General features: G+C 43.7%; 1 protein-coding gene across 2 annotated transcripts in view; it reads right to left on the reverse strand.

Annotated features, from left to right (window-relative positions):
• Positions 1-1,713: 1,713 nt before the first annotated feature.
• prkg2 (protein kinase cGMP-dependent 2) overlaps positions 1,714-26,047 on the reverse strand; it is a 38,759-nt gene continuing 14,425 nt past the window's right edge. The window contains exons 3-18 of one of the 2 annotated variants that reach the window (XM_061730670.1): positions 25,656-25,769; positions 23,212-23,317; positions 22,924-22,987; positions 18,545-18,622; positions 14,732-14,826; positions 14,529-14,597; positions 14,356-14,454; positions 12,634-12,784; positions 12,396-12,532; positions 9,799-9,888; positions 9,580-9,721; positions 6,985-7,148; positions 6,745-6,867; positions 6,594-6,656; positions 5,799-5,865; positions 1,714-3,663 (exon numbers count right to left, since the gene is read on the reverse strand). In XM_061730670.1, the coding sequence (XP_061586654.1) occupies positions 3,568-3,663; positions 5,799-5,865; positions 6,594-6,656; positions 6,745-6,867; positions 6,985-7,148; positions 9,580-9,721; positions 9,799-9,888; positions 12,396-12,532; positions 12,634-12,784; positions 14,356-14,454; positions 14,529-14,597; positions 14,732-14,826; positions 18,545-18,622; positions 22,924-22,987; positions 23,212-23,317; positions 25,656-25,769 (1,658 nt within the window). In that variant the 3' untranslated portion in view covers positions 1,714-3,567. The remainder of the gene's footprint in view (positions 3,664-5,798; positions 5,866-6,593; positions 6,657-6,744; positions 6,868-6,984; positions 7,149-9,579; positions 9,722-9,798; positions 9,889-12,395; positions 12,533-12,633; positions 12,785-14,355; positions 14,455-14,528; positions 14,598-14,731; positions 14,827-18,544; positions 18,623-22,923; positions 22,988-23,211; positions 23,318-25,655; positions 25,770-26,047) is intronic. The other variant, XM_061730669.1, reaches the window with a different exon arrangement.

Genomic DNA, 26,047 nt, shown 5'->3' on the forward strand with positions numbered 1-26,047 from the left:
TCAAACGCTCTAACTAAACACAACCTGGTCAATAAGTGTAGAGCAGCTTTAATCTGAAAATATCTCATTTACTGGGTATTCAGATCAAAGAACTGTGACATCACAGACTTAAATCCCGCCTCCTATCCAACCTCCCCGTCTAATTCATCTTTCATGTCCAGCCGGTTTCACAGCATTCTGGATTTGCTGCACCTTAGAGGCAGGTAGCATGAAGAGCCACACCCCCTAAAGGGGCGGAGTCAAATTAGTTTTTTGATCCAAGCTTCACTGCAATTATTCAACTTCCCCACTAAAAGTGTTGACGTGTGTTATATTGGGTTGAAGAACTTCACATCGGTGATCTTCACAAAGCTCAGTGAGGTTTTCCAACCAGACGCTGCTTCATATTCACAGTCCAGGGGAACAGCTTCCCACTACGCATTATAACGGCCCAATCTGTAGCTACGCTCATACTCTGATCATGACTCGTCTCTAAGCTGAACTTTGGCTTCGTGTAAATATTCTAACTGTTTTTCTCTGTGTGTTTTCAAGTTTGTTAGTTGTATTGTTTGGTTTTTGCAAGGAAGGCACTTTGGTCATCCATCCATCCACTTTCTAACCCTGCTTGGTCCTGCACAGGGTCACGGGGCCTGCTGGAGCCCATCCTAGCTCATTACAGGTGAAAACCAGGGCCTCACCCTGGACACAACAAAGAGTCACATTCCTGCTGTTCCTCCGCCACGCTTTTTGATGACTTATGAGGTCACCAGGAGGAGTTCTTGCCTCGCAGCAGTCATCAAACACATGTGAGCCTTCCTAAAGTTTTGGACCCACGGCCCCTCTGTGAAATCGAGGAAAATCACCTCCAGTAAAACTTTCAGAGTTGACAGGACCAGCGTCCTCGCCTTGCTTTTGATGAGTAGAAAAAATAATGACAGTGAGAGAAATGGACCTGTCAGACTTAATGAGGTTCTGGAAATCCATCGCCAGTACTCACGAGAGCAACTAACGTGGCTTTTTGCATAACAAACTCTAATTTCTGGGTTTTATCATAATTTATTTTAGTTTTATTTTGGAAAACTGCTTAAGCTGTGAGGACTGTGACGTAAATGCAGAGAGCTGTCCGTAAAAACACTGCCTCCTGCTCGCCGACATGCAGGATAGGCTCCGCCCTCTCCACCACATTAAAACTAGTGCTATCAAACGATAACATTTTTTTTTAGATTAATTAATTAAAATCTGTAATTAATTAATCTAATCTCTTTTTTAAATCCACTTCAAGGTGGGACTGACCGTTGTTTTCCACCCACAACTCAAGCACAGGAAGCCCACTGCACAAACACAGATTTCAAAATAAAAGCAACTCGCAAACAGAAAAAGTAAAGTAAGAGATTAAAAAATAGATAAAGCGATTAAAGAAATATAACGTGCTAAATATGCCTGTAATTAATCAATTGCAATTAACGTGCTAATTCGACACCCATAATTAAATTACCTTCCATAGCTTGCAACGCGTGTTTAAAAATGCCTTTAAAACATGTGATATTTTAGATGGAGGGTTGCGGCCTCGGAGAGCTCTGAAACAGCGTCGTGTTTAGTTGTGAAGTAAAATGCTGGAATGATCTCACACATTCATGAGTCAACACACGGATGTACAGTATGAAGTATATTTACAAAAGCCAATCAAACATTCAACGCAAAGGCAAAAGTTACGTACAGATTGTTTTATGCCGTATCCACATCCACGCTGTCCAGAATCACCTTGCAGCAGATTTCACAACTTCGCCCACCTGGAGCCAAACACAAACTCCATGTTTAATCACTAATTCGCTCAGATGTAAGAAAGAAAGCGTTTGCAGCTGCTTCACTGATTTCTTCACAAAAAAAAGAAGCCCCACACACATCTGGAGTCAACGTGAAGAAAATTGTGTGAAAATATCTGTAAAAGATTAATATGCGAGCTGATTGAAGGAATGTAAAGGAATAATACTGGGAACACTGATCCGTTTCAAGACTCGCTCGCCACCGGAGCAGAGACGAAGTCCCCGGCCCACTTTTAATTTTTATTCCTGAGCAACTATCCCGGAGGCTCAGCGGAGCTGAAGCGGTAATCAATAACAGCTTTGAAACTGCAGCAGAGATGAAGCTTCTTAAGTTACATGTTGACGTTTCCTCACTTTGTCGTTGAAAGAGAGTGTGTGTGCGTGCGTGCGTGCGTGCGTGCGTGCGTGCGTGCGTGCGTGCGTGCGTGCGTGCGTGCGTGCGTGCGTGCGTGCGTGCGTGCGTGCGTGCGTGCGTGCGTGCGTGCGTGCGTGCGTGCGTGCGTGCGTGCGTGCATCACAGGTTTCTTGGGAAAGCACAAAAATCCATTTGTTTATATTCTTGATTGATACAAACGAAGATCTTTGTGTTATTGAATCATATCGATACGCCGTGATCAGTTACCGCCAAGCAGCTGCACCGTAATGACTCGGGTCGGCCGAAGGGGCCTTTTATTTTGAAATGACAGGCTTGGATTTGTAGCGCGAGTGTCGACAACGTCGTGGAAAGTCTTTCCCCTTCTGAAAGGTTGTTGAACGAGAACTCCTGCTCTGAAGTCTGGGGGGGATTTGAGGTTTGGCAGGAAATGTGAAAGGTAATGTCGGATAACAGCAGAGCGAGAGAGAAGCCTCTTTATATCAAAATTGTGGGTTTGTTTTTTTTTGTGCTTCTCCAACTGCGGCTCAAAGACGTGCCGTTGTCTGTGCTACACCTCGTAGGGCCGACAGGACGTGCCGAACTTCTGGCTGCTTGTACTACGATCTGGATGGAAACAAAAAAAAAAGTTTGTCTTTTCCTTGTGTGTTTTGCACAAAATTAACCTTTTCATATGGAAAGAAGAAACGCCAAGCTAAATCTCCTGAGTGAAAAAAAAAAAGTGTTTGAGCAATCGTGGGACCTGCTGATGGAGCATTTTAATTATCAATAATTCATCCTCTAGCTGTTTTTAATTTCTAACATCCCTCCATTCTCTCTACCCTTCCTCCTTTCCCATAGCCATCATTCAAATAGTCAAGAATAAGTAGTAAACATTAACATGTGGGTCAACGGGGATTCATCCATTTGTGGAACCGGCCCCCTAGTGGTCATTAGAGGATCTCCGTCTGCGTTGGAGGCTGCTTGGCGAGCCACATGCAGCAACTTGGATGGTTTTGTTTCCCGCTGCGAGCATCACCTCCAACATTCCCTCCACGTTGTCCTCTGCTGGGTTGGTTTATGCGTGAAGGTGAAGTGTTGGAAGCGGCACTAAGACCTCTGCTAACGTCCTCTAGTGACCTCCCATCTGCCCTACTACGACAGGGAGGACCACAGTAACGTCTTATAATGGATGTCAGCTTTAATGCCTGCACATAACCCCCCGACTGCACCCACTTTATTTCTCTGTGTCCAGCGTACCGGTCACAGCAGTGATGGAGGGGGGGGGTGGTTTCAGAGGAGAGTTCTTTGATAGGTTTTTATGTTCTACCCATCATCATAGGCGCATAGATTTTTTTTTTGCCATTAACATCTGAAATGTAGGTAAATAACAGCGAGACAGAGAAGAAGTTCTCAAAAGTCCACGTCCCAGCCGGACAGCTCGTCAGGAGGACTGTCCTCGTCTGGAGGGTAACTGTCAAAATAACTGTGATCGGTCGGTCCTGTGACCTAGTGTGGAGACAGAAACAAGGGAAAGGAGGGGGGGGGGGGTTCATTGGTTAATGAGCATTTGGAGCTGTTCAGAAGTGGGAGGTAATACTGGAGCATATACATGAAGCTACATCATGTAGCGACGCCACTCATGGCCACACAAGGCCGGCGTGCCGCGAGGAGGACAAGGAGGTGCATCTTCAGCTTCGCCCCCACATGCCTCCGTGTGGTCATGAGTTAACGTAGGGTTGCCACCCGTCCCGTAAAATACGGAATTGTCCTTTATTTGAGAAAAAAATGTTGCGTCCCGTATTGAACTAATACGGGACACGATTTGTACCGTATTTTCATTAACTTTTACACCATATTCTAGTTGAATTATTGAAATAAGTTAACCTTTACACCATATTCTAGTTGAATTATTGAAATTAATTAACTTTTACACCATATTCTAGTTGAATTATTGAAATAAATGAACTTTTACACCATATTCTAGTTGAATTATTGAAATAAATGAACTTTTACACCATATTCTAGTTGAATTATTGAAATAAATGAACTTTTACACCATATTCTAGTTGAATTATTGAAATAAATGAACTTTTACACCATATTCTAGTTGAATTATTGAAATAAATTAACTTTTACACCATATTCTAGTTGAATTATTGAAATAAATTAACTTTTACACCATATTCTTCACCTGTAGACTATATTATACATCTTGCTGATGTGGACATACATAGAATAGGAGGCTATTTCAGTTGCTATATGGTTGTCTGTCTCTACAGTCATGCAAGTTCAATGCTATTAAAGCACTTTAAACTTTAAATCAAAGCATTTTGTTTTTTCATATAAAATAAACACATTTTTATTCAGTTTAGAAGTTTTGGGGTTTTTTTTTTGGCTCCTGCGCTGCTGAAATCAGGGCGTCCCTTATTTCTATTTCTGAAAGGTGGCGACCCTAAGTTAACGTGCTGTAGGGAGTGAGCTCTTTACTTTCTATATACTATGTTTTATATACTTGAGAATAGTAAAGTGAAGTATACTTGGCTTATACTGGTACCCCTTTTCCACCAAACCAGTTCCAGGGCTGGTTCTGGTTCTGGTTCTGGGCCAGTGCTGAGTTTGGAACCGGGCTTTCAGTTTCCACTGACAAAGAACTGGCTCCGAAAAACCGGTTCCAAGGTAGCACCAACTCTTTGCTGGGCTAGAGGAAAGAACCGCCTACGTAAACGGAGGGGGTGGAGTTATTAAGACCAATGGCAATAGCAAGACTGGGAGATGGAGCCATTTTCAAATAAGCTACAAATTAATCTGGATGCAGCAAAGCAGCAGTGGTCTGAAGAGGAGACAACCTGTCTTTTAGAGATGTGTCCACGGATGGTGCTACGAGGACCAAGTCCATATTAGAGCAAATACATTGTTGTTGTTTCAACTTTCACACCAACGCAAACATAGCAACGTAACTGACGTTTACAGAGACGTAATGATGTGGCTCCCCTTAGCACCCGAGCTGTGGAAAAACAAAACGGTTCTCAGCTGCTTCTCAAGTTGAACGAGTCGTGAACCAGAACCAGACCTGGAACCGGTTTGGTGGAAAAGGGGGTTGAGTACATTAATACTACAACCTACACCTATACTTTAACACTAAAGCTTGTACTTTTTACTTTCTTCTGCCACAAAATACTAATACTTGGTACATCTTGATCCAAGTACACGATGAGGTCGAGTCATTGACTCGTCCTCACATTTAATTTAGCAAAATAAAGCTGTTTTCCACTACAAACATTTGCCTTGAGGTTTTACTGCCGTTATAAACGTTCAATTTCATATAGCACTGAAGTTTATACGTTTACGGTAAATAGTCTGTGTGCTCAGCTGTCTCATCTTTAGGTATCACATGTATAAAACATAAGACTTTAGCAGAAAGTAGTATACTTGAGTATAAGTATAGCAAGTGTGTACTTGAAGTGTACTGGTAAGTATACTAAATACTTTGGACTAATTTTGGAACATTTCAAAAGTTTATAAAAGTGTACTTTAAGTATAATTCAACTAGAAGTGGAATATTGTGGTATTTCCCAATGAAACAACCAACATTCTTGCGTATTTATGTCTCTCTTATCACATCAGACCAAAAGTTTCCTTACGTCTCGCTTCAGTGGAGACGGTATCGTCCTGGCCTTCAGCCCCTCCCAGTTGAAGCCGTTAAACCACCTTCCAAACACACCAGAGAGAGAGAGAATACGTAAATCTAAGTTTGTTTGAGTTTTACTCTGAACAAACAACAGTTCATGATACGTTCACAGGACATGATTGTCCCACTCGATGCACTAAGGAACCGTTTTTCTTCAACTTAAGCACAAGTTCTGGGGGTAAAACGAGGTGGCAATATGGACACAAGATGTCACATAAGGACACATTCTGGCTCTTCACATGAACACAAAATCAACATTTCCAAAAAGGAAATAGACTTGATTACGATTGTTGGGAATCGTCATCGGCGTCTATTCAGAGGAAGAACGTTTGTGTTGTTTTGTTCAAGTACATCAAGATGTTTTTCAACCTATCAACTCTATCACTGACGTGGGCCTTTGACAGTTTTATCTTAGGTGTTGTCTTGTGGACAAAAGAGCTGACATCAGCGTCTCCAGTGCAGAACTCCCTCCATTGCCATGGTGACAGGTTCACGCCAGGTATCTGTTACTCCTGCTGCAGCACAGATAACACGTAAGGCATTTGTGCCAGATGGCAAACACGGGTTCAGCCTTTTAACGGGCTGTGTCTTTGTTCTGCTCACTACGGTCTAGGATCGTACCACAGTGTACTTCTGGGAGCAATGCACCTTGGGCTTTTGCATCACGCTGCTTTTCTAGGGTCCCTACAGTTGTTTTTTTAGTGCCAACAAGTCAACAACGTTCAATCACTCTCTGCTGGGGTCGTACCTGTGCTTCTTGATATCAGTTATCCCATTTTTGAGGTTTCCCAGTCGCTCTGATGGGTTCCGCCTGTAACGTAGCTCAGAGTCAGTACGCCGTATTTAAAGATGCACTTCTGCAATTAAACTGAAACATAACCTGTCCTGTGGTGCCGTACCTGCACAGTTTGCGTATGAGGTCCTCGGGTCTCTTGGTGATCTTCTTTGGGAAGTCCATCTTTTCTATGCCCTTCAAGATGAACGTGTAAGTCATCATCTGGTCGCTCCCTGAGAACGGAGGGCTGTGGGGTTGAAAGGAAATGGCTATTTATGCTTTCAAGAAAGCTTTCAGCTGTGCACTCTATGACTATGAGGCAATCAACTCCCATGAAGCCTCGGTGCAGACAGGAATCACTAACCTGCCGGTGAGAAGCTCAAACACCAGGATGCCCAAAGCCCAGAAGTCCACACTGAAGTTGTGGCCTTTGTTGAGGATGATCTCTGGGGCCACGTACTCTGGCGTGCCGCAGAAGGTCCAAGTCTTCTGGCCGCATCGGATCTTCTTGGCAAAACCAAAGTCCACCTGTGAAGGCAGGGATCATCAGCCAGATCTAAAAACCAAGCGAGCATCACGACCATTTCAGCTGATTCCATCATCTAAACAGTAACACACGTTTTGAAAAACCAGAAAAAACAACCACAGTGATTATCAAAGACGATTGAACTGTTAATCATGAAGATCAAAGCATCATTACCACCACGTCCTGCGTCGTTAGTTTCATAAAAACCTTTTCTGTGGTTTCCCAATCTTCCAGGCCAAGCTCATTCCCAAGATTAGCAACAAGAAACAGTGACTAGTTAGTCCTTAAAAAAAAACATGGAGACGTGACGGACCCGGTTGGATCCACTGACGCTTCGTACCACTCGGTGGCAGTAGTGCACCGCCTTTGATGTTTGCCAAGCATCAATGAATAAAAGAAGCTGGAGAAAAAAAAGGGGAAAAACCTAAAAAAACTGGAAACATGAGATCAGCGTTGAAGGAATTGAGATGATTGCAAATATGATGGGGACTAATAGAATACTTTGGCCTCATTTATGTTATAAGATCCCGGTAATGGACGCACGCTGACTTGCAAGAACACGTTGGCGCCCCAGTTATGAAAATCCACCTACTGGTTTCTGAGAATTGTCCAGAATAAGAAAAACAATACTTCAGGAATGAGATGCGGCACTTTTATCTCTTGAACGCCCCCTTCTTAAACCCAATGTACTGATTTAATTGAGTTGAATGTGAGCCAACAAAAGCATTTATAATAACTTTAATTATCGGGCCATCTGTATTTGTCTGTGTGATTAGAGAAGGCCATGCTTGCTGCAGCGTAAATGTGTTTGGACAGTTAGAAACACATGATGACACACTTTTAGCAAAGGTTAAAGTGCAGCATGAGCGTGAACCATTTTCCATTTAGACACGTGGAAAAGAAAAGAGATAAAAGAGATTTCAAGATCAAATATTTTCAAACTAGAAAACAAGTAGAAGATGAAGCAGGGGAACTAAAAGGACGTCTTCTGGGACTTTCATAAAATGAGAACTGATCTTCATCAAAGCCAATAATAGACAGGAGCCGTATACTTGGTGAGGTCACGGCTCTGATTGGACCGCCCCAAAATGTTCTTTTTTTTTAAGTTATTTTGTTGTTTATTTCCATCTCTAGTCATTGTTAGTCTTTTTTTTTCTTACTTATCTTGCACTTTATATTTATTATTTTCTTACTTATCTTTCACTTATATTAGGACCACTTGCACCTGCGATGAAGCACCTGTAATTTTATTGTTATGGAATATGAGTGATGACAGATAAAGAATCTTGAATCTTGAATCTAGATACCCGTGTGTGCTTCCTGCTAGTGTCATCAGTCGGCCAGACTTGTGTCGGTGACCTTCAGGATGTGCAGCAATCGTCTTTCTTTCCTTTGTTCAGTGACTTTTGTGTGGTAGACTCGTAAACAGAGACGTTTGCCAGTTCGGCTGACGTCTAACGTTGCTTTCGTCAACGAAAATTATATCTAAATATGGTCGTCAACAAACCTTTATCACCTGAGGAAAACGAGACGAGACGCAACGAAAATGCTGGTCATGTGATGATAACGATAATTAAATACATAATGCAATATAGTAGACGAATAAAAACCAGACTAAAATGTAGATTACAAAATACAAACTCTACTAAAATGTGTCTTCATTTTCGTTGACCAAAACGAGACGAAATGTTCTAACAAAGATCTTTAATATCCATGTTTCCAGTAGTTTCCTCTGGTTTAGTTCTGCTGCTGGTGACGTCACGTCCTCAATCCCAGTCGCGGCCCGCAGGGAATCAGATCCAGAAGATGCAGCTGCAGGTTAGAGGCTGATGCCGTTAACGCAGAGCTCTAGGTTCACGTCAATTAAAAACAAAGTTAAATAGAGAAAGGGACTGATGGCCGGCCACGCGGGGATCTTCTCTGGGGATGGGAGAAGAAGAAGAGACCATCTTTGGATACACTTTCCTACATAGACGTGGAAAAAAAAACGAATATGTCTCGAAAAAGAAAAAGATGGGGAGAAATGCGGAAAAATAAATATGTTGTAAACTCAAATTAGAGTCTTCTCTATCTGGAATGAAAGTACTCTTGAGTTTATAAGGTAACAATAATATAATGATAAGATAACCTTGTTTGAATTGTAAAATGGGTTTGGCTAAACACAATCTTTGACTAAAACTAGACTAAAATGGACAATTCTGACTAAAATAAGACTAAAAAAGAAAATGCGTTTAACTGAGGACTGATGCTCTTCAGCTCTCTGCGATGACTTTTATCTCCTCGCAGCCTCGAGCAGATTAATTACTCTAGTAGCTCTAAGCCCCGCCTCCAAACGGACCTCATTAACCTGCAGTCTCGTGTGCAAACTGCTTTCTCCAGTTGGCTTTTGCACCTGTGTAAGAGTTTTATATCTTTTTTTTTTTTGGCGCTCACCAGTTTGATGTATCCATCCGTGTCCAGCAGGAGATTTTCAGGCTTCAGGTCTCTGTAGAGGACACCTTTGCGATGGAGGTATTCAAACGCTTCGGTCACGCAGCCGACGCAGAACTTGGCGGTGGGCTCATCGAAGCTCCCCCTGCAGAGAACACAGTCACACCTATTCCTACCTATATCGTAGATTCTAATTAGGTTGGAGCGAGTGGGAAGTCCCACCTGTCTCTGAGCAGACTCCAGATCTCTCCACCCAGACAGGCCTCCAGCAGCATGTACACGTACTTGTTATCCCTGAAGGTGCGATACAATCTGGAGAAATAAAAGCACAGGCTGGTTTGAGCTCCAGAAGTGACCAGTGACATGCAGGATGGCTGATTGACGACACGACCGCCCCTCCGTCTGTCCACCTCCACTTTACTTTCCTCCGGCCACTTTGAGAGGGAACGCTGCAGATGATGAAGTGTAGAGAGTTATACTGTATATGTGTGTGAACAAATGTGTGTATATATATGTGTGTGTGTGTATATATGTGTGTGTATGTATATATATATATATAATATATGTGTGTGTGTGTGTATGTGTGTGTGTGTATATATGTATGTATGTATGTGTGTATATGTGTGTGTGTATGTATATATATATATATATATATATATATATATATATATATATATATATATATATATATATATATGTAGCCAGGTGGATTAAATTGAGTCATTAATTAAATCATATGCTGCAGATGATGCAGTGGAGAGAGACCCAGACCACGTTTACCCTTTTTTGCACGATGAAAGGAAACTCAAATCCTTCTGAGTCTGTCAGCAAAATAACTGATCCAAGCTTGAATGGTCCAGTTTTAGTTTGATTTTGAACTAAACTGTGACTTGGAACCTTTATTTTATTTTTCCAAGGTGGACTGTTCATAATGTTTTTTTTTTCTTTTTTCTTTGGGGGGAGGGGGGGGGGGGTGTTGAAATGACAACTGGAGACTCATTGATTGGCCAGTGGTCCCGTCTGATTGTTGTTTGGCTGATGAATCAGATTTTATTTGTCAGTCGGCACATTTATCAAATATAAAGTCCAGAGAAATCAGACTTTCATGAACAGTTTATCAAATCCATCAGCTTAAAACAGACTTCCAGTTTTCTCCTTGGCACTTTCACAGAGTTCTCATTTTGACTAATCCAGGACAGATAGTCATACCATTAGACTTAAACCTCCCAATATAACTGTGGGGATCTTATTCTGTAAAACCACTGTGTTATCAAACTCTTTATTTACACAACTTGAAAGGTGTAAAGAACTTACAGTAGTCCAGAGGTGGGGACCATCGCCCTGGGTATAGGCCCAACTAACACAGCCTACAAATGAACACTAGTGGAGCACGCAGCCTGCAGCCTCTGCTTCGTTTCACACGTTTCTGTACGGTACAGTATACGGTTAGAAACGGGTCTTAGATAAAATAACTCAGCCCCAGTATTTGCTAGTGTTTGCTATATTTGAAAACCCATAAAAGCATAAATAATTTGGTGATGACACCATAAAGCAAAAGTAGCTGTAAATTGCAGCTCAGACAAACACAGGTCCAATAATGCTCTCAGAGAGACTTGAAACTGTAGCGCTGACATCAATCACCCCCCCAGCCGCCGCACAGTCCTCGTCTTCAGAAAACATCAGCTCTCAGCCGTTTACGAAGAGGAGGCTGGAGGAAGGAGAGTTACAGCTTTAATATCCCAATTTGTTCCACGCCGCGAAATTAGATCATCATAATCTCAGGAAAGCCAAGGTAAAGCTGCTGTTGTAATATTTAACGAGAATTAACAACGTTTTCTGAGCAGATGTCTCAATATTCCTGAGAGGATGTAATCTGCCGAATCCCCTCGATCGTGATCTCATCAATAAGTAATAGAATCAGAGATTCATCATGGTGGACAAAAAAAATGAAAAATAAAGAAATGGAGATTAGTGGAGAGTAGAGATGCACGATATTGAAATTATTACCGATATCCAATATTTTCAGGGTCATATATATTGATACGGATTCCGATACTTAATATTAGGGCTGGGCGATTTTGGACAAAAATAAAATCCCGATTTTTTTCTCTGAAACCCCGATTTTCGATTTCGATTTCGATTTTTTTGGTAAAACTACAAAAGACAATGGAATAAATTGTTTAAAATATTTTATTTTAATTTTTAAAGAAAAATAGCAAACAAATTTCCCTATTGGGAATGCAGTGCAATTGAAAGATACTGTAAATCCTCCTTGAGTTTAGTAAAGTGACAACATTTACAATTTTCTTGACCAAACAAAGATGACTAGACGAGCTCTGTCTGTTATGCAGCCAGCTGCAAAAAAGGAAAATCGATTTTCCGATTTTCCTTTTTTAACATCGATTTTGATTAATAAATCCGATTTAGATTTTAAATCGATTAATCGCACAGCCCTACTTAATATATTTGTATTTTTCATATTAAAGTAGAGCCGGCTAGGTAGATTATAGCGGAGCTTTCTTGCTTTCGCTCTCGTTGTTAGTTTTCTTTCCTGCACGTGAGTGCATCTATTTCCTGTTTCATAGCATATTGAGCACAGTGCTGCCACCTGCTGGGGAGAAGACTACAGTGCTGTGGTGCCTCTGCCGATGTTACCGAGGCATTGGAGGAGGCCAACACATTATTATTTTATCAGTGAAAATGATCAGGTTTATTTTGACATCGGTTTGATACCGATTAGGCATTTTTGGGCCTTAGCGATATGCTACCGATAATATCGTGCATCACTAGCGGGGAGGCTTAGCAAAGGGGGGACTGACTTGACGATGAACGGCGATCGAGCCTCGGTGAGGATCCTCCGCTCCGAGTGGATGTGTTCCTCCTGCCGGTTCTCCACCACGTGCTTCTTCTTGATGACCTTCAGCGCGAAGGTCGTGTCCCTGCCCTTCACCTTGACCTGCAGTCGGGCATAATGGGCCGGGGGGGGGGGTCAGAAGAGAGCGCTGTTGAGACGAACCTGGAGATGCTCCAACCGGGGTCGTGTAGTTGGCAGCTCACCAGTTCCACGCGTCCAAACCCACCGACCCCGAGAGTGGCGACGACATCGAGGTGATCGAAGGGCCTGGACGGCGGGAACGCCGACACCATGTCCTTCAGCCGGATGACGTCGGGAGACAGCGTCTGACTCTGGTGCCGCGACACTGACTTCCTGGATTTACACACACAAACAAAAACCCAGTTACCAGTAATCAGCAATACAACATTAGTGAATCATTTATATACACATTTATATACACATATACATCTTACAAAAAGGAGAAAATAAATAATAGTTATAATGACGAATAAAAATACTACCGTTAAAGAGTAACAAAACAACTGTATATGCATATATCATCCATACAGATAATTTTGGTGGGCAAGAAGATTTCCAGTGTAAAAGAATTGTTGTTGTCGCTCTTTGTTTCTTCTTATAAACCGACATGCCGCCATCGGTTATATCTGAGAACTGTGATGAACGATTCATCAAAGGGTCCCATTCTTGAGCTGCTGGCTGAAGTTCATTGGCCATTCTCAGCATTGTTGCTAAGCGACCAACGTTATTGACACACAGGAAGTGAAGAAGTGGGGAGACTGTTTAGCCAATCAGAATCCAGAACACAATGCACAATGCAAATCTGTGAAAACCGTGAAAAGTGAACCGCGTTATGCTGTAGCTAGTGTTGTTTTTGTCAGCCTGTTTCAATTTTAGTTTTAGTCTAGTCTTTAGGTCAAGCTATCATTTCAGTTTTTATTAGTTTTAGTCACGTTCATACTCCTTTTAGTCGTGTCAAGTTTCAGTCAACTAAAAGTCTGAGCATTTTAGTCTTATTTTAGTCAGAATTGTCCAGGACCATTTTAGTCTAGTTTTAGTCAAAGATTGTATTTATCCATACCCATTTTACAATTCAAACAAGGTTATCTTATTATTATATTATTGTTACCTTATAGAATCAAGAATAAATTCATTCCAGATACAGAAAACTCTAATTTGAGTTTACAACATATTTATTTTTCCGCATTTCTCCCCATCTTTTTCTTTTTCAATGACACATTCAGTTTTCTTTTCCACGTCTATGTAGGAAAGTGTATCCAAAGATGGTCTCCTTCTTTTCCCAGCCTCAGAGCAGATCCCCGCGTGGCCGGCCATCGGCCCCTGTCTCTATGTAACTTTGTTTTTAATTGACGTGAACCTAGAGCTCTGCGTTAACGGCATCAGCCTCTAACCTGCAGCTGCATCTTCTGGATCTGATTCCCCGCTGCAGCGACTGGGATTGAGGACGTGACGTCACCCAGCAGCAGAACTAAACCAGAGGAAACTACTGAAAACATGGATATTAAGGATCTTTATTAGAACATTTCGCCTCGTTTTGGTCACCGAAAATGAAGAAAATTATTTTGTAATCTACATTTTAGTCTCGTTTTTATTCACCTATGATATTGCATTACATAGTTAATTATCATTATCGTGACATGACCAGCATTTATGATGCGTCTCGTCTTGTTTTCCTCAGGTGATAAAGGTTCGTTGACGATGATATTTAGTCATAATTTTCTTTGACAAAAGCAGCTTTACTTCAGGGGCACTATGGCATCTACAAAACCCGTTCATTTTTGGCGTGACGTGACTCGTCTCGCTCGTCGGCTGTGGAGAAACGTGACGGAAGTGAAGCTGTGCACTTCCTGTTTCACTCGACTCTATATTTCCTGTTCACGTTTGCTCCGTAGCTCGTCACCTACTTAGCGTGTCTCTTCTTATCATCCCGGTCCAGCGACGCCACGTAGCCTTGGAGGTGCCTCTGCAGCTCGTTGAAATTACCGACGGTCTGGTCAAACGTCCTGCAAAGGCAAACGGCCGCACGTCAACATCGTCGCCAAGTCCGGACCGACGCCGACTCGCTGAAACTACTCACTCTCTGTCGATGACCAGGCACTCCACGCCGTCCTCGTCAGCGATGATATTGGCCGACCTGACGTCGTCACTGCAACGCATGATGCATTTCTTCATGTTTCACTTGTTCAAATAAGCAGTAAACAAACTTAACACGTGAACAGCAACATCTGTTGTTCACCGACTCAGTTCAGCCGGAAATAAATTACAGCGTTGGTTTTTTACCTTATAAGGGCTTTTTCGCCGAAGTAGTCTCCCTTCTGCAGTGTGTTGATGATCTGAGGCGACTGGTGCGCCGCGGTGGTCTGGGTCACCGTCACCTGCACAGAACCAGATTTTCTTTCTGCAGATCAGTTTCTGCAAGTGCTTTTCATTTCCTTTGCATACCTGGACATGTACTGGCTTAAGCAGGAGGACACGTCTGGCACACAACAAGTTGTGTTTCTACCAAAAAGTTTTATTTTGGTTTCATCTGACCATATAACATTCTCCCAATCCTCTTCTGCATCATCCAAATGCTCCCTAGCAAACTTCAGACGGGCCTGGACATGTACTGGCTTAAGCAGGGGGACACGTCTGCAGGATTTGAGTCCCTGGCGGCGTAGTGTGTTACTGATGGTAGCCTTTGTTACTTTGGTCCCAGCTCTCTGCAGTTCATTCACTAGGTCCCCCGTGTGGTTCTGGGTCCCCGTGTGGTTCTGAGCCTTCCAAACGGCCACCTCAGGGTGGGTCAAGCACGACGGACGGCGTGTGAGTGATTGGCATTGATGCCCTTCATGTTTTCCTGCCTTGCCGTCCAAACACACACATTAGTAGTTTACAAGGTTTCAGTCAGGAGTCTGTTTGTTCTGTTTGTTGTTTCTCCGGGCTGCCGCCTCCCAGAGCCTCGGTGAAACCCGCCCCCGGCGGCCCACCTCGGTGGAGGTCAGACTTCCCACTCGTGGCACCGCCCGCTTCAGAAATGCCACGATGACATCACGGCCATAATGGCCAAGTGTGTTTTAGCTAAGTGTCCCGTTTGACCTGCATGACCCCCACTTCCCCTGTTTCCTCCTGGTGGCAGGAGGGGCTTGAAGTGGCGGGGGGGCATTTCCTGTATTAGCCCCCTTCCTCCCAAACATGTGTCTCTCCCTGGTGTGGTTAGCTTAGCCTTTAGGAGTTGCCCCCCCCACACCGGCTCGTAATGGCACTTTGGAAGTCCCCTGTGGACGGCCGTGGCCCCCCGACGTCGCCCTTCGTTCCCCGGTTTCAGGTTGCTGATTTGTTTTCAGACAGACGGGCGGGTGAGTCACAGGCCTGCGAGTCCCCAGACTCTCACACAGCTCCGTTAAGCCTCTTTTATCACTCGCCGTTATTACTCCTTCATACGGTGAACAACCCAGCACCGGATCTACGAAGATCTCTGATTTAAGATCCGGCTCATGCCAAAGTTTCACAGAGGGATTAAAGGAATTACCACCAGCTTTGTTATTGAATGATAAGGATCGTAAACCTTCGTTAGGGAGCAAAATGATGGGAATCGAAGAGTTGGAACTAAAGTTGCTTTCATCAATGAAAATTATGACTAAATATTGTCATCAACGAACCTATATCACCTGAGGAAAACACCGAAGATGAGATGAGATGCACCGAAAATGCTGGTCATGTGACGATAACGATAATTAAACATATAATGCAATATCGTAGACGAATAAAAATGAAACTAAAATATAGATTACAAAATAAAAACTCTGCTAAAATGTGTCTTCATTTTCGTTGACCAAAACGAGACGAGACGAAATTTTATAACAAAGATCCTTAATCTCCATGTTTTTTAACCTCTGGTTTAGTCGCTGCTTCTGGGTGACGTCACGTCCTTAATCCCAGTGCGGTCACAAAATCACAGGAAAAAATTAATATGTTGTAAACTCAAATTAGAGTCTTCTGTATCTAGAATTAATGTATTCTTGAGTCTATAAAGTAACAATAATATAATAATAAGATAAATGTGTTTGAATTGTAAAATGGGTTTGGATAAATACAATCTTTGACTAAAACTAGACTGAAATGGTCCTAGACAATTCTGACTAAAATAAGACTAAAATGCTCAGACTTTTAGTCGACTGAAACTTGACACGACTAAAAGGAGAATGAACGTGACTAAAACTAATAAAAACTAAAATGATAGCTTGACCCAAAGACTAGACTAAAACTAAAATTGAAAAAGGGTGACAAAAGCAACACTAGGTGAAACAAGATTAATGTTCAATCCACGTCAAAATAATGTTTTTAACTAAGAAACGTCAGTTATGTGACCCGATCCTGTCGAGAGGGCCCCCGCAGACCAACCCAAGTCATTTCAGCTTTGTAGTAGTGTGAAAAGGACCATTTCTCCAGGCCTCTGCTCCCGACTGCAACCAGCTCCTTATAACTTCCTGCAAAAAACTGTTAATAGACACAAAAGCACAAGTGTTCAGCCCCTAAGGCAGTTATTTATTCATGTGAGGTCGTTCTCAATCAGAAACATCATTGTAGCAGTACAGGGCTAGTGCTACGGGGGCCGACCGACAGGACAGATGACACAGGTTTAGTGCAGGAACCTTTTATTTTCTCCCTTCACCCAAGACAAACGTGCTTCAGCTCCTTCACAGCAGACCCAGCGAGACGAGACCCTTTCTGCTGTGCAGTCATGCCTTATCAAGGCTGGCAGGGTGGAGAGGTTGATTGGGGCCACCTGTGCCCCAATCAACCTGAGTGACTGCAGCTCCTCCACCCTGCCACAATCATCTTTGTCCCCATCGAAAGAGTTTTTAGGGGGGACATAACTTTGCTGAACCTCGACCTGAACAACCGAACCAACCCCAGATCATGATAGTACCCCCGCATACTCGTAAATGTCAGTTCATCCACCAATAACCTCGCCCTGATGTCCGTGTCAGTCACCAACAGGATAAATCTAGACTCAACACAATTCCTTCCCCTCAGATGATGGCCGACCACTAGACTTGTAGTTCTGGAGACCGGTCTTGGTCTCAAGACCACCTTTTTGTGGTCTTGGTCTTGTCTCAGTCTCGAGTCTCTGGGTCTCGCCAGGTCTCGCACTCGGATAACTGAGATGCCGTTGCACACCAAGGTGACAGAATCTGGTGATCACCAGTTCTTCCTTTTGTTAATGTACAGTTTTGTAAACTATTTGTATTTTACATCTGATTTAATGTTTTGGTGCATCTGCATGTGTCTGTATTTAATTACAGTTTTGTTTTTATAATGGCCTTGTTTGAATAAATATATGAATAATATTTGCATATCGTTGTGATTGATTAAGCATCAGGTCCATTTCTGTGATGCTGATACGGTTTAATCTGATTACTATAATGGTAAATAATATAATTTCAATCTTTAATATTTAAAATTCAGGTTTCATCTCCAAATTAAGTCCAATTTAAATCAGTAACATTTACTAATCATTACTTTTCTGAGGTGGAGGGGGGTGTTGGAGGCTGGTTATTCTGGTAGATACTTTGGGACTAGTTAGTAGTCGTGTCAATCCTTAAAAGCACTGGAGTCAATCCTCCAATAGTGTAGAAATAGCGGTAGTGCAGTCGCCACACATATCTGATCTCAGCTGATGGATGAAAACATTTATAGTGAGTTCAACATCATCATCCACTTCTCTGTGTTATTGTGCTGCAGTTGAATACAACCTCATATGGAAACTAGCTGAACCAGGATGGAGCTGATGTTCTACAACTCATGCAGGATGAGGAAATAAATAGGTTTCTTTTTGGTTTTGAGCTGAACTGGTCCTGGTCTTGATACTCTCTGGTGTTGGTAGTGTCTCGGTTTCGGTTAAGGCGGTCTTGACTACAAGTCTAGCGAACACCGTTCTTACAGGTCTTAGTCAAAAAGTGTTTGACACCTCTTAACCCAATATTTCTCCTGGGATGCATACAGTTTTATCCTGTTTAGGTCGAAAGTTGGAATTAGTAGGTGAGAGTTGCAGTTTAAGGGTTTTCACAAAGGAATTACTGCGGACTTGGATGTGTTTGCACATCTTACCTTTCCCTGCGCGATAATGTAGAAGGTGCTTCCCTCCTCTCCCTCCCGGATGACGTACTCTCCCTTGTCGTAGTATTCCTGATGGGAAGGAGGACAGGACACCCGTCAGAAATGAAACATTGCATTGATTTAAGCATTGAGCCGGCCGGTCCGATTCCTGGTAGTCGGCGCCCTGCGTGACTAGATCTGGAGTACCGCCATCAGAGATCCCGTCCGTCAGAGCTCCTCCGCCTGTTGGTCTGGAGGTTAATTAGAGGCCCCATGAGACAATTGACACATGAACAATCAGTCTATACTGATAGTTGACCCGAAAGATGATCAATATTTGATAGAGTCGTACTAATAGATGTCATCAGAGGTCAACACTTGTGTTTGACACCGAGGTTTGTTGTGACCTGTAAAACCCTGCAGGGCTGAAGAACATCCATCTCAACTACAGGCTTTAGGTCAGGTGCATCGAGAAAAGAGAAAAAGATCATTTCTAATTTCTGACTCGCCCTTTTAACCTTTTTTTTAAATGTATTATTCATTTATCATTTTTCCTTATTTAGTTATTCTTTTTTATTTATTTTTTATTTATCCTATTTATTTTATTCATTTATTATTTTATTCATTTCATTTATCCTATTGATTGATTTATTATTTATTTATTTAGCTGCTTCTCCTAAAATAACCATCATTCTAGAAAACCATCATACTAATACACACCACACACGTGCATGCATACACACCCACATACACACCCACATACAAGAAGAAATCTGAGCAAAAACATTGATTTTGTTGTTTTGTTTTTGTACTGCTTTGTTTGCCTGTTTGTAAAAACATTTAAAAATAAATTTAAAAAAAAAGTTACACTGAAATGAAACTAAAAAAGAGACTTTAGCTCCATCTCTGCTGTTCCCAAGAGTCAGTTTTGGCCACTCCGGGTCGGAGCATACAGTAAATATCACGATGCAGCCAAACCATATCAGCCCTCCTGGGAGGTCCAGGGAAGGGCCGAGCAGAGCCGCCTGGGAGATTTGTGAGGCCCTGTGCGAAATGGCTGGGGGGGGCGTAGCGAGCGCGCGCGAAATGTTTTGGGTTTTTCGGGTCGGATCGGGTGTCTATATGCGCAATTTTAACTGAGACCCGGTCGGATCGGTGATTTTTGTAACACATTTATGAAACGAGCCTTTCAGAGAGGCATTAAACTCTTCCATTTTCTTTAGTTTTTTCTCTTTTTTCATCCCCTGATGGAAATTTCCTGAATCTGTCTCGTTGTCTCGACATTGTGTGACAGTTTGTTCCACACTCCACCCGTCTGGATCAGAGCACCTTGTGTCAATACGCTTGGTCTGACACATTTGTATTGAACAACAGACACGCGCATCATTGCACATATATTTATTGATATGCACAAACTAGTACACATTTAGGTCTGTAATGGAATGTGACTGTTGATATTTATAAGGGAAAAAACAAAAACAAAAAAAAAAAAATGTATTTTAATGTTTTCTGTCCAGACACAGTTATGGGATGTTTTATGATCTGGCTTTTATCTCGAGTAGTCGTGCCATACGGTCATCATGGCGACTGAGAGATGTCCGACCTGTCAGCAGCTCCCGCTGAAAGCGCCGCACATTTCGTACATGAGGCCCCAGGTCTGGCCTGGCCTTGCCTGGCCTGGGCTTCTCTCTGCTAAGGCTGCTGCCTCTGTGACCCAAGCCCCAAGTGGCCTCAGCTTCATTAAATAAGTTGAGCTGAAGAAAATTTTCCATGCTCAGGTGCACTTTATATTCCCAAAAATAAAAGTCCACCTGAAAACAAGTAAAAAATTCTCGGCCGGGTGGTGTCGAGGAAATAATGCGGAGACGTAAAGTCGATTACACCGATTAAAGTATGATCACATGACTCATTTCAGTGTGTAGTTCGGTTTAAGGAAAACCGTAAAACTGAACGACGCTTCATAATTCAGATAAACTAAACGCAAGGAGGTTTTTCTCGGGGGGCTTCTCCCGACCGGCTGGGGGCTCTTCCAGAGACGGATTCCTCCGCTTTGTCCCGTCTTTCACAGTTTGCCGTGAACCCGATCCGTCGAACCTCTCGAGCTCTTGGCTGAAGGAAGGAAGAAAGCGTGAAGAACGAAAGTGAGCAGGGTGACATGTCGGCTGGGAAAAGTGCCAAGCTGCTGCAGCTGAGACAATCGTGCGCCGCCGTAATCCATCTGCAGAGGACTTTGTGGGAAATGTGAACAAACAAATGGGAGCGACCACGCGTAAACATTCCCTGGTGTTTACTGTCAAAACTCTCGACACGAGTGAAGGAGTCCGAGATTGTTTACGTCCCGTTTACCAGGGAGAACCTGGTTTCACACCGGCCTCTGACAGCGCGGATGGCGTGCCAGGGCTTTGTTTGTAAAGGCTGTCCGAATGACACAGTAGCTGCTCAGGGCAGGAGCAGCATCGCGACTATGGGCTGGCTCGGTTTCACCAGATGTCTGAAGTCTAAAATGAGCCAAACGTCGACCAGTCTCTTAATAAAAAGCTTCAGCGCTTGTATCCTCCTGAAATACTTTCAGTAGCCCCAGCAGTCAGATCCATCTCACTGGGTTTTTTCTCGGCTGGGTAGCTCATGCCAGCGAGAGAGTTGGGGGTTATGTTCTTCATCAGGTAAAATTTTGTAAAGCAGCAATTTTATGCCTAATTAGAGGTGTGGCCTTTTAATTGACCCTTTGTCAAGCCCCTGTTGCCAGGTCGGACAAAACTGTCGTCTCTCCTGTCCACTTCCATTGTAAAAACGGGGTTTTACATCACTTTATTTCTAATTATTGGACCAAAGACAATCAACAGCAACTAGATATAAATAAAAAGGAACACTTCAGGTAACGTGGAGTGAGTTTAAAAAACGGAGGTTTTCCCATCCACATAGCTTCATTCACAGCAGACATTTTTCATAATTTACTGTTGGATGAAATGTATTCCTGTGATTCTCTCTGGGTAGCAGGTGCCACTTTTACAACTTTAACACACCTCTTAACCATTTTAAGATAAATAAATAAACGCTTTCGTGCTTGTAGCCATGGGTTGTAGCTGCTGCCAAGCCGACTTTGTGTTGGAAGTACGGATCAGATTTCTGCCAGTTTGGGGATAAGAATACGCTGCACCCTCACGACACTACAAGTGTTCCTTTTACTAATACAAAGTTTAAAAAATAATCCAGTAATTTAAATGTTGATACAAGGCAAGCAAAAACTACACTTTTTCCATTGATCTGAACAAAAGAGACGGCTGTTTGGTCCAACCAGATATTCTGACCTAGATGTAGCAACGAGAATGATGTTTCTGATTGGTCGGTCAGGGACCAATCAAAAGGCTGACAAAGGGTCAATGACAGCTGGCAATCACTTTAACTACATAGCATTTACTGTCAATTTTTACTATCTGTGCTATCAATCATACCAACGCCTCGACCCGCTGTAAGTTGGGCTGGAAAGGTCCGAGGGAGTAGGCCTTCGTTGCCTCCGACCACAAATGAGGGCTGACACCTCGGCTAATGGGTGAACAGCTGGAACGAACCGCTCCTCCCTCCGAGCCGCCGTCCAGGTGACCCTGCACCCTGACCAACACGTTCGGGTTGCAATACTTCAAAAATGCACGTATGGTCGATTCGATTAGACTGTTCATGCAATAACATTAGTTTGCAGGATAGCCTGAGCTGTTGGTGACATCACAAGGGTTGTTTTAAAAACTGTCTGTGCACTATGTATATAATGTATATGCACTAATGTTTACCTAAGTTGTTGCACAAGAGCATCGCTGTACTGTATTCCTACATCTGCTGGAATGTGACTTGCAGAGAGATTCTGATGGACGGGGGAGCGGGAGCAGTGTTTTCTTGTGTCTTACAAGCAGGATGACACACAAATCTGTTTGTGATATGCTGTCCCCTTCTGGTCTGGAGCTGTATGAGTACATACAGTGTTTTTTTTTTTCCTTTCAGTCCCAATTTTTTCTGATCTGTAATATTTTAGTCAGTTAAGTCCCACAACCATGTAAATATTGTGGTCATCTCATTTTATCATTTAAAGACGCATGACAGAACACTTGTGGCAGCTTCACGGTCAAAGTTTCAAATTTCTGCTGTTTGCTTTCCTGGTTCCGTTTGAATAAACACTTTCTGGGGCCTTCGTCAAATAATTAGCGTAACAATATACAGCACGCAGCGACGACAGCAGTGATATCAGCCCCGTTTGTCAACCAGGTAATTTAGCGAGTACTACTGGAGTGACATGGTAATATGGTATTTTGTTAACAGCTATCAGCAGCGCCGGGCCTCCCGTGAGCAGAGTCCAACGGTCCCTCCAGTGGAAACACAGATAGTTTGACAGAATAACTTACCACCTCGAGGCAGTCCACTATTTTGCTCAGCTTGTCCTCTGGTAGATTAGCCAACAGCGAAACACTGACAGAAGAAACAAAACAAGGAACTTTTAGTCTGTTTCACACATGGTAACCGTTAACTGTGTTCATTTGGTTATTATAGTCTTGTTTCATGCAGTCACTTTTTCCACAACAATCAGCTGTGATGTCGGCAGTTCTCTCTAAATACCTCCGACTACTTTCATTACTTTTGAAAACTCAATAGTCGGAAGGACAGGAGCTTATTGGCTGAGAGTCGGGGCTGACCTCCGGAGGAAGTTGCGGTACTGCTCATGTCGCGTCTCAGCCGTCCTCCTCATGATGTTCTGGAAGGCCTCCCGGTCCAAAGCCCAGGTCCGCACCCTGTTGACGGCTGTAAAAGCAGCAGAACAGTATCTCTGTGTGTTCTCCACATCAGCTGAGTGGCCCGTCAACCCGAATGCAGGTGCTTCATGTAAACCTCCCTTTACCCCCCCAAAAAAGACAATCGCTCTCACTTGTTCATCCATCTGAATTTTATTTGGCAGAAATGGAGAAAGAGGAAATGATTGTCACTTTCCTCACTTGCCAACTTCACTGTGTTTAGAAAAAAAATGAAGATGATGCAGCAACACACCTGTAAGTTTGTAAGTGATTATAACTTTCTGGAGTTTCTTAGTGTTTTCTGACGTCATGTCCACTGTAGCTCTGTGATTTAGCTCAACAACCGCCGACGTGCGCGGTGGCGCCAGGGAGCCAAGCCGAGCGGGCCCCGCCAGGGAGCCGAGCCGAGCGGGCCCCGCCAGGGAGCCGAGCCGAGCGGGCCGCGCGAGGGAGCCGAGCGGGCCGCGCGAGGGAGCCGAGCGGGCCGCGCGAGGGAGCCGAGCGGGCCGCGCGAGGGAGCCAAGCGGGCCGCGCCAGGGAGCCAAGCGGGCCGCGCCAGGGAGCCAAGCGGGCCGCGCCAGGGAGCCAAGCGGGCCGCGCCAGGGAGCCAAGCGGGCCGCGCCAGGGAGCCAAGCGGGCCGCGCCAGGGAGCCAAGCGGGCCGCGCCAGGGAGCCAAGCGGGCCGCGCCAGCTGCCGTGAAACGTGACCGGTCCCACCAGAACCAAGGCGAAGCATCTCGAAAGCAGCCATCTGCTAAAGATGGACCGCGGCTAGGCCAAACCAATTTATGCAGAGCGGTTCAAGCTTCAAAATAAAACACCACGAGCGAGCTCGTACTTCAAAACTGCATTAACCATTTTATATGTTTAATTCCAGAAAAGACAAGACTGGTGAGGCGTATGCATCTTTGTATGCTTGAAACTTTCTTGTAAATTCTTGTAAATCCACAAATCCAGCCAAAGAAGGCAGCACTCACATTTCCTACGGGAAACGGCGGGATACGGAGCCGTCGCAGGGAAGGACTGGGACAGCCCTCCGAAGTTATTTTAGCTGCCAATAATGGTAGACTTTGAAAGCTAGGCCACACTTCCTCGAAGTAATAAAGTGTTACCCAAATGAAACCGAGATATTTTAACACAAGTATTTTAACATGAGTAAAGTCGCATCTACACGCGATACACATGTCGACTACACACCATCTTCCGCGTAGGCGAGCAGCCGCGCCTTTCCACGGTGATGTAGACCAGGAGTGGCGCCGAAACGCAGCTCTCCAGGAGCTCTGTGGCACGTTTCCGTCGGAGCGAGGAGGAAGGAACTGAAGCTTTGACATGAACCAGTAGCCAGGAACGCGTTCCTCTTCATCTGTTTCATCTGTTATCACAACTTGTCAAGCTGTCAAAGTCCTTTCAGTTCACCCTGAATTATCGAGGTCAACCTGGCGCCCCCTGCACCCCCCACCCCCCTCGAGGACCCCGGTCATCATACTAAGCTAAATATACAAACCTGGACCAAGAGCACTCTCACACTACGTGCTCTTAACAAAAGCCAAGGCGGTAAAAACAAACCAGAGTCATGGGTATCGCATGCTCTACGAAGTCACGGAGACTCAGACGAACATCGGTCTTCGTTCAGTCCGGAGTGTCAAGGGTGTCGTACAAAAAGATGGCGTTTAACTGTGGAAACTATATTTTCACTCCAAATATATCCGTCAAAAATCTTTAACTTTATATTATCAATAAAAAAGTTTAACAAAATAAATAAATAAATAAACTTTCACAGAATAACTGAAACTGAAACTGAGTCACACGTGAAGGAAAAGGACTTAAAAATGCTGTCTTGACTTAGGTCAAATGATTGCTCATTTGTTTATACGTCTCTGGTCCCTTGTTTTAGTGGTACGACCAAGTCAAAGTCCAGTCTTCTGGGATTAAAAACTGGGATAAACTGCCTAGAAAACACTGTTTATTCACATGTTCCTGCAACAGGACCCACCACATGTAGGTGCTGTAAAGTAGGTGTCAGCTACACTTGACATGCAGCCCCCCCATCTCATCTGACCCATGGTAAACCTTTGAATCGGGACGCGCTGCTGCGGCCCTGCCCATAACACACTATAATGGGGGTGTGTGTGTGTGTGTGTGTGTGTTGGGGGGATGCTGAATGGGTTGCTGAATATAGTGTTGTGCTAAATGATTTTTGACCTAGTCTGTCACATTGCTATGGATTCGGCCCCCGGGAGCACTCGGTGTGCGGTGGCAGCTTCAGTCTAACAAAACAACAACCAAGAGCAAAAAAATCTATCAAACTCTCAGTCCTTTTTTTAAAATAAAAATGCAAAAGCCTTTACCTCGCACTGATGCCGTCCTCGTACAGTTGTACAGAATGGCCAACTCCCCAAATGTGGTCCACACCGATATCGTCGTGAGCAGTTTGTTATGCTGAAACACTTCCAGCCTCCCATCTGCAAATATCGAACGGGGGCGATCAATCGTTTCTTTAACCCACATCAAGGACAAAGATACAGGCAAACAACCACGTGCAACAAACAGGACTGAATGAGCTTTGGCTGGATTCATCTGAAGCAGGACCGGAGGCCCACAACGCTTCGAACGCAGCAGCTTCTGCTTTTCAAGGACTTCCCCACTTGGAGGGTTTAGATGGAACCTGAAAAGATACCTGTGACGTATCAGGTGTGTGTGATCAATCAAATGAAGTCTGTAGACGTCAGACAGAAGCCTG

Source organism: Cololabis saira, chromosome 9, assembly GCF_033807715.1.
Source record: "Cololabis saira isolate AMF1-May2022 chromosome 9, fColSai1.1, whole genome shotgun sequence".
NCBI lineage: Eukaryota > Metazoa > Chordata > Actinopteri > Beloniformes > Belonidae > Cololabis > Cololabis saira.